General features: G+C 36.6%; 1 protein-coding gene across 2 annotated transcripts; it reads left to right on the top strand.

Moving 5' to 3' along the window:
* The first annotated feature begins 2,344 nt into the window (after positions 1-2,344).
* LOC143470484 (NIPA-like protein 2) lies at positions 2,345-5,591 on the top strand. Of its 2 annotated transcripts, none has more exons than XM_076968651.1 (6): positions 2,345-2,960; positions 3,050-3,278; positions 3,491-3,588; positions 3,889-4,096; positions 4,552-4,733; positions 5,131-5,591. In XM_076968651.1, the coding sequence occupies exons 1-6, from the start codon at positions 2,782-2,784 to the stop codon at positions 5,468-5,470; spliced, it is 1,236 nt and encodes a 411-aa protein (XP_076824766.1). In that variant the 5' UTR covers positions 2,345-2,781; the 3' UTR covers positions 5,471-5,591. The 2 variants fall into 2 exon arrangements, with proteins under 2 accessions (XP_076824766.1, XP_076824765.1); XM_076968650.1 differs by having other exon boundaries at positions 2,359-2,960; positions 3,491-3,636.
* The last annotated feature ends 3,623 nt before the right edge of the window (positions 5,592-9,214 follow it).

The raw sequence follows: 9,214 nt of genomic DNA, 5'->3' as shown, positions 1-9,214 counted from the left end.
CAAAAGCAAGTGACGCAAGGGTGTATATAACGCTACAATAGATTCACATTACTGCATGGAGGGAAGCGATTACGTTTATCTTCACAATTAATCAAAGACCGGATTTCAGTGTGGTTAATAAAAGCATCGCGCCGAGCAAAGGGTGAATACATAGCTACCATATGATCTAAAGTGCGATTTAGGTCGGTTTTCGAAGAGTTTGCAAGCCTTTACCCACCAGTAAATTAGTAGCCTAATGTAGCCTTCGGTTATCTGAATTCTTGAGCCAGTTTTATTGAGTATTTCCAGCCTTAAAATGAGGCAAAAAGGCTCAAATGTATATATTTTAACCTAAATGAAAGTTTAACAGAAATTTGCCCAGAGTCTAGCTCTTCAGATTTCCTTTCGTAGTAAGCTTACAACGTTTGTCTGATAACGTGCAAGTGTGACCCAAACAGACATGGTGAATCGAGCGTTTGCAGAAAATGAATGACACATATTTCATAAACACAGTTGAAACGAGCTGCGATGGACATTATCCATTTAGTCTATTTTCCCTTTATTGAAGTAGTTTGGTCAGACTGAAATGAAATGCAAATTTCCTACAGCTTGATGACATTTGTAGACTGAGTATTGCAGTTAGATGTCTACCAGTTTTGCAGGCAAGGCGCCGTTTCCGTCCTGCGCAAAACAATATGCGGACTCAAAGGAACAGATTTAAACATACGTTATACGTGTAACAAGTGTCTTGCCAGCAGGCGTTTTAAAACGAGACAATTAGGAGCGACGTCAGAGCGATAATGGATTAAGATACATTCTAGATTCTAAAACACGTTTCTATTTTGTCCAGTGACTCTAGTCTCCAGTGATAAAGTATCTTGGCTTTCGGTTAACAGAGAAAGGTTAAGCAAATTATCTGGCAAGCGAAAAAAACTGTTGCACAACATGTTTTATGAAAACAAAGAAAACAAATTTATTTTGAAGTTAATTTGAGATTAAGGATCTCCCTCGTTAGGGGTTTTTACTAGCAAACTGGATCAGATTGAGTATACATATTCTTGTGTAATAAAGGTTACATTCAAATCAGTCAGCCGGATAGCCTAATTCCGTTTATAGTGACAGATTCAGTTCTGTATCTTGGGCCCTTGTTGAACCTATTGTGGAATCACACTTCAGATTTTTTTTGATTTCATTTCAGGACGTGCTTCGAAACCTTAGGTTTTCAGAATCTTGAGGTCTCTTTTGTTTAACTTTCTTTGGTTCAGAGCCTTTACGGTCATCAAACGACGCATTAGCACGACAAGAAACACAGTTTGGGAACAACCGGTTTTGAGTAAAAATAGATATCAGGTCGAATCGATTCTTCGGTCATACACCAAAATTCAATTACTACAGTAGGTAGGAATTTTGCGTCATCTTTGAAAAGCAACTACGAAACATAACAAGACTATTGATTTCATTTCATCTCTTTCTTCCAAAAACACGTAAAGATGACTTATGGCGTAGCCGGTTCACAAATGACGTCACCAACGTTAATACGAAGCGACAACGATGGCAAAAGTATGTTTAAAAGAGAAAAAATCGTCTGCGTATCTTATTAAGAAGCGAAGCAGATTTGCAAACGCCCTGCAAGGTTACCGTTATTCAGGTATAAGACAAGTTGTAAAAGTAGAAATATATTTTGCGATTGGGCAACAGATATTTTAGGAACTTGTAAATACAACTGCGGCGGTTTAATCTCACTGCACAGAAGACGGCAGCGCACAAATTACAATTAGTTCATAATTTCGTAATAATTTTAAGAACTGCGTTTACCTTGTGTGCAACGGTATGGAATAACGTTTAACAAATTCCCCACATTGTGCGATTAATACTCCTATTACGTACTGATTTGGGTAATTTCAGTGTTGAAATGGTGACCCCAAATTTTAACTGTAACAACAAAAATCGGTCGAAATGATACAAAACGAGCTTTCAGCTGTCGTAGACCCAGCTTTGTGGATTATTCACCAATACAAATGCATGTATGTCAGGAACGCTGCCAACAGGTGTTTGCACATGACATTATCCACGCAGATGTTAATTTATGTCCATGTATGCTAAAAGCAGTCATTACCTGTAGACAGTAGTGCAGTAAAGTCATAAATCTTGTTTTCAAACATTTGATTTTTAACGTTGAACAGCAGTGAAGTAATGTATTCGTGCTTGCTACAGCATATGGAGTTTGAACTATTCGTGTGTGGTTTCAGCAACGACTTCCTATATGAGGTGCACACGGATGTGTTTAGTAGCCTAGTACTAAGTTATAACTTATACGCTAACGTAAAATGTGTTACTACTTATGTGTGAGCATCAATTGCTACAGCAATCAAATCTTTTCCAACTTGTTTTTAAAATGTATAGGCGACAGGTGCTATTCGCAGACAAGTAAGTCAGCTTTCAGTCGGGATCAATTTTCCTACTCTGCTTTAAATCACAAATTACCCTGTTATTAGCGTTAGCTATTGTAGAACCGGCGGAAGATGAATCACAGCAGGCCATAGTGCAAACGTATGAAGTATACTTCTAATTTTTTGGAAAATATAAGTTTATTTGTTTAGGAAGAATGATGATCCTTTATATATTTTAATATTTAGCAGACAGTAAATATGGATTTGTTAAAGATAACTGGAAATTGGATAACCTGATGTTACGCATTTTGAAGAAACGCTCGCTAAATCCAGTCGGATAAAAACAGCCAGAAATAAAGAAAAGCACAAGAAAGAAAAACACAACTTTTTAACCGATTGACAATACTCAGCCATGGAAATGATTATTACAGAAAGCTACAATGCTACGACTAGTTCTCACACAAACACTACCATACCCGCGGAGCCTAATGTTGCCTTTGATGGTCATGAGCTGATTGGGCTGGCGTTGGCACTTGGAGGCAACTTGCTTATAAGTATATCGCTCACCGTACAGAAAAAGGCGCATAACAGGTATTCCAAATAATGTTTTTATATTTTAAATGCTTTCATCTATAATTATAATTACCTGCGTAGTAATAATTATGCTTACTGTATAATAGGTTGGGGCAAGACAGCGGAATGAAATACTGCTTGGACAAATGGTGGTGGCTGGGGATGTTTTTAATGATCGGCGGGGAATTGGGCAACTTTATGGCGTACGGATTTGCTCCTGCCTCCCTAGTAGCTCCGCTCGGAAGCGTCGCCGTAATTGCTAATGCGATCATAGCCTTCGTTTTTTTACGGGAACCAATCTCGATGCCGAGCATGATGGGAGTAACGCTGGTTATAGTAAGTATTCATGTCAGAGTTTGTTTGGTTATTTTGAAATTGTTTTACTTTGAAATTAATTGTGTTGGTAAAATTTGATTCTCGCACACACCTTGCTTTTAGGACACCACGCGTTCACCTAAAACCATCGCAAAATAATGATGTATGCGTCCCCCAAAAGACCTTCAAATCAAAGCTCTACGCCCATTAATTCAACATTCTATACTATGTAGGTTGGCTCAGTGACCTTGATAAGCTTTTCTGCGAGAGGAAGCCCAACTCTGACGAGCGTGGAGATCGTAACATATCTACAGGCTTGGACTTTCTTATTGTATGTTGGCGTTGAAATCGTCGTACTGGCTATTTTGCTCTACCTCAAGTACATGGCGATTTTACACTAACTTCCTAAAACTTGTTTAATTTAGCATAACAGTAGTTTATGTTATTTTTAGCGAAGCATGTTTAAGATAATTGTGAAATTATTAGTATAGTTGTGATTTGCATGTTGTTCTGGTAAAGTTGTTACGAAATGAAACTGGTGTAGGATAACTTGAAGAATAAATGCAAACTAGGTAACATTGCAATAATTCTGAATTCTACGATATTCCCAAATTTATATAGATATTTACAGATTCGTTCGTGGCAATGAACATTTGATTATTCTTCTACTGCTCGTCGCCGTAATAGCTTCCATAACCATAATAGCAGCAAAAGCTGTGTCAACAATGATATCTGAAACAATATTTCAAGGTCGCCAGCAAATCCTTAACGCATTTTTCTGGGTCAGCCTGATCATCTTACCGATTACAACAGCCACTCAGATTCGTTTTCTTAACCGAGTGAGTGATGTTGATTATATTTTAAGAGTTATTGTGCATGTTCTAATCAAGAATACAAATCCTTTTACTAAATTATAAGAACAACCTACAATAACCCCAAAATAACCCCACTGCATAGAAGTAGCATTGCAAACATTAATATGTTACGATAGTTCCAATATTTTGGAAAATTATTTGAGAGTTTGGGTTAATACCTGTAAGCCAAATATTACTGACTGAAATGGAATTGCCAAAATTTCGTTCAAGTATTCTTGTTAAATTGTTTGAAATTATCCAGACGTAAGCCAAGGTATTACGGAACGATATGTCAGTTATACGTATATCTTTGAATCTGTTTGTAATTAATTGCAGCAAGTGTTAGTGTTTCCATTTCGCAAAGAGTAATCTAATCGTGCAGTTGTTTGCCACGCTTCAAGTGCTGTATTTATAACTCTAAAACTTCGGGTGCTTTCCAGGCTATGCAACTGTATGATGTCTCTGACGTGGTGCCGGTCAACTTCATTTTCTTCACTATAAGCGCGATTCTAGCCGGTGCTATATTCTACAAAGAATTCAAAGGTGTCGCCTTTGATCGAATCTTCATTTTTCTTTTCGGCTGCATTTTGTCTTTCATCGGAGTCTACATTATTGCTCACCAGTGAGTATATTTTGGAAAATTATTTTTGAGTAAATTTCAGGTGGCGCATTTGCAGTTTTAACAAATAATTGTTGCGCAACAAGCCACAAAACACGAATTTTACATTTGAAATTTTCGGAACAGCATCAAAATTCTTTCAAGTTAATGACTTAATATACGAGCTAGTTTTATCTGTAGCCGCCTGTCATAGCTATACTTATGGTCCTTTCGTGGTAAAAGCTCAAGTCAAAGTCATGGAAACGATGAAAAGCATTCGTTATCGGATTTTAATTAGAATAATTCCCATTTATCTTCGGTAAAAACTGAATAAACGAGACACTTCTAATATTGCGTGTGCACAATACCATGGACAAATGGCGTGTTCTGAAAGGTGAAATAAAGAAACAATTCTTCGCAGAGATGAGTACAAAGAAAAAAAGGAAGAAAACCGAAACAGAACTGGGACGGGAGACAGCGGATTGGATCCAGGTTCAAGCGATGGAAGTAGCAGCAGTTTCAGTTCGGAGATTTTAACTTTATCCGACTCTGAAGCTTCAGCTAGCGGTAACGCAATTTCATGTAAAGACAAAAGAGAGAGCGCAATAATAAGCCGGAATAAAACTCCTGAACACAGCGAAACCACAAAACTGGTTGAGAATCCCCGGAGGACGTCAGAATCGTGGAAAAATGTCTTTTACGAGGCCGTAAAAGCATTGAAGTCGTCAACAGTTGTTAAACTGGTTCAGCCATCAAATTGATTCTCATTATTATTCATCCAGTTTTGTGAGTTTCAAGCGCTTTGTTATTTTTATTCTAGCTATTATATGAATGCCGCGTTCTTCGTTTCTGTCCAATATAGACCATTATAATAACCATCAATGTGTTGTACCTATAAACCAGGTTTTCAACTGTTATATGAAGCAAGTAACTGAGATAGGAGAAAGGCAATATTTTAACACTACATAGTTATCTATTCTATACAATATCCTTGCCGTATCAAAGAAGTAAATAACAGTGTTCATGTAAATATAGGTCATATGTTCTTCTATGTAACCTCATTTATTGAAGCAATAAGATTTCCACAATAGCAATTATAGATAGTTGGTTTTTGAATGACAATGTTCAAATAGTCACTGCTCACTGGTGTTTTTTGTGCGACACAACTCAGGGGAAGTAAATGCATGTAGTTTGGGACCTGGATACGCCGCTAGATGTCGTCAACGATTGTAATTTCGGTAAAACCACCACAGTCAAATGAAGCTTTTTGTATCGTGAGCATCGGGATGTTATATCATGAAGAAAATCACCAACGCTTACGGCGAATGCAAGTAGAAAGATGTCGAAATTAAAGCCGCGCATTATTTTACACAACGAAGTCAATTAGGAGAAAAAGCTCTAGCTCGAAAAAAAGATGAAAGTTTGAACAAGGCTCCTGATCGAGTGGTGCTGCGTGCATTCTGCACACGTCACTTATCACCAATAATAAAAAACTACTTGAAGAAACGCACGTCACAGACGGCCTGGTAACCAAGACAACAATTCAATTGTGGTAGTGACTGTATGATAGACACGAAGTTTTCATTTTTATATAATTCTGTTCCAAGTCATTAAAGTTACTAACAACTATACGTACTATACGCATATTCTATGAAATAATATGTGCAACCATGATGGAATAGTTTAAGTTTATTTCATTGTAACACTGATGTTTATAGACGTTTATGTCACTGTCCTAAACAATGGCGTATCCACTTATACACTATTAATAACGCCATCATACAAAATTCGCAAATGGATTGCATTAACAAAGTTCATATAACGGTCTAAACATCGATGTTACGTTCTACACGCAGTAAGAAGTGTCCTGTTCTATGAGCATACGCCTCAGGCAAAGTTTTTAAAAGCGTGTTTTATAAAAGAGCAAAGAGTAATAGGTCACCATCATTCCAATTTGCACCCGGCACTATTTGCAACGTGCGCAAAAGGCGACGGAAAAAGCTTCGCACGGGCGTTTTAGAAACATTAGTCGTAAATATAACAATGCGATTAGAACTAAATTAGTTGCGCAGTGTAAACCGGCCCTCGGTGGTTATCGTTAGCAAACTTAAGGCAAAAAATAGTACCTATCAGTTAGTCGACGTACCTACGACACATAGAAAGTTTTTCAACACAAAAAAACGCATGGTGTTTAGATGAGATCATGTATAGACAAAAGTAAAAACGTTGAAGACATATGCGCCTCAAAGGTCCACTAATAAGGATTGTATTGATCGATTTGTTAGGTATGAAACTAGATTTTTAAGGCTCAGTAATCGATAACATTTCCTGTTTTCTGCTGCTAATGCTTATAACTAAGGAAGATGATCATACTTAAGACTTAAGAGTTGCTGTAAGTTCTCGCTTTAGAATCGTCCTTCGTATGGCGTTTGCTTTACGAAACAAAGTTAAAAATCTCGTTTATTTGTACATGGACGATTAATTCGCAGTGCAAGACATGTACAGATTATTTTGTACGCGATCTTTCATGCAATACTAAAGTTTTATTGAAATTTTATAGCGTCTTGTGCGTTTCATATCTTACGTTATTTCTACTCTGATCAAAACGGGAAACGTTATGCAAAGCTGCGTCACATAGAAATTGCCACAGATATATGTAGATTAACGAAACAATTATGCGGTTGCAGTTGTAATTGTGAAGTCGGGCTACAGCTTTGGCCGTCTAATTAAGACTAATACGCCTTGTTTGCAACAGAGAGTGGCGGAACGGGTCATTAATATTTGATTTTTAATCTTTCTTGAAATGTACGATTGTTTAAACAAAAAGCTTTATTGACCCTGACCACGAATAAGCCAGCAATAATGGAGATATAGGTGTGCGTTTGACTTTAATTCCCACTAACAGCTAACTCAATAATCATAAGACACAAATGCAAGTTAGCGCTTACGGATATATCACTGCATGCAGAACAAATGATGATGTTTTCACGAAATCTTTAGAAGATAATTAAACCCATCTCGGATTTTTACCAGTAAAAACATAGAGAAATAAACATAGACGCTTTCAGGTTTAGTTTTACATTTGCATGATTCATCAATCAACAGCAGGTAATACCGGACACGTATTAATAGAGATTCACTGCATATTGATCAACATCGACATCTGTATGTCAAGATAAATTAGACAGGAAATTACTAAACTTTCTTCAAAATGACAGATTTATAGTTACTTCCATCTAATACCAACACTCTTGGGAGTCGAAAAATACACCAGATTAGACCCTAAATGACCACACAACTGGAAAGCTGCATTTTAATGATTATGCATGAATGAATCTTAATGTTTTAATGAAGCTTAATATCGGTGATTTAAACTCTCATGAAAATTTTAGGACTTTAGGGTTTGAATCAAAAGTTATCGACCATTTTACGCAGCTCTTTTTCTATTTTGATGTACGCCATATACCTTTGAGACGTTTAACAAATGAGAAAAAAGTAAATATAACCAGAATGACAAGTTATAAACATTTACTTCTAATAAACTGCTGTTACTGTAATCTGTAAGTCTGCTATGTAAATTACACTTTAAAGCTAAATCGCAATCCAGTTTACCAAATGTGAGGACTTGGTAGGATGTTTTGTGTAATAGTTTTTAACAGTGAGGTTGTTAAAAATGTGGAAATGCATAGCGCAGTTGAAAACACCTTGAAGTAATAGCTACGTAACAGAAAAGATCAGTTGTTGAAAACGATTTTGGTTGGTTGCAAATAAAGTTTTATATAGGACTAATATAATATGAAAGTTTGCTTATCATCTAACTACTCTCAAACTACACTATTTTCGTTTCCTTCTACTAAAATCCATATCCCGTCTCGATTAAAAGACTGTAAAATAGTCACTACAAAAAAGGCTAAATGTTAATGCTAGTGGTGAATTAAACGAATGGATTTTCCGTTGACTTCTGTTAAACGATGACTTAGATTTAGTTTAGGTTGAAGTTCATATCAAAAAATCAACTGGAAACTGCGTTTCAAAAGTGCAGGCTCCACCGTTAAAATAATGACTGCGTTAATTAATATAACGAAGGACAAAGGCACAACAAACAACGGGAGGGTTATGTTCCAATTTACATTCGTGACTGTGGTGATATCATTCATATACTCAGGAAGCAATTAGACAAAACGCACAGCCGAGTGTAACGTTAAGCGCAGTAGCAGTTATGTTTTTTGCGAACTGGGTGTAGAAGAAACCTATGACAGAATAAACTTACAGAAAAATAGGAAATCACCACAACGCTTATACAAAAGGTTACCAGCTTGCGTTAATTTTTTTGAACAAATCAGTACCATATGATTCCGAGCTTACTCAAAGACTAGCTCAAAAATATGTAGAAATGTCTGTAGGTTAACGCTGATGTTTTAGTTTTGTCCTTTCTAATATAACGATCCAGATTATAACGTTTGTTTTGCACATTGCCTTTAAGTGCTCATTGGCCATAGACTTAA

The sequence above is a fragment of the Clavelina lepadiformis genome, chromosome 9 (genome assembly GCF_947623445.1).
Source record: "Clavelina lepadiformis chromosome 9, kaClaLepa1.1, whole genome shotgun sequence".
NCBI classification, from domain to species: Eukaryota; Metazoa; Chordata; class Ascidiacea; order Aplousobranchia; family Clavelinidae; genus Clavelina; species Clavelina lepadiformis.
The sequence above is the reverse complement of the archived record's forward strand: the minus strand, read 5'-3'. Positions and strand labels throughout refer to the sequence as shown.

Coding starts and splice junctions, on each gene's coding strand:
- LOC143470484 (XM_076968650.1), top strand. CDS start 2,782: ATGGAAATGATTATTACAGAAAGCTACAATGCTACGACTAGTTCTCAC. Junction 3,637..3,888: donor GCTATTTTGCTCTACCTCAA/GTACATGGCGAT, acceptor AGATATTTACAG/ATTCGTTCGTGGCAATGAAC. Junction 4,097..4,551: donor AGATTCGTTTTCTTAACCGA/GTGAGTGATGTT, acceptor GGTGCTTTCCAG/GCTATGCAACTGTATGATGT.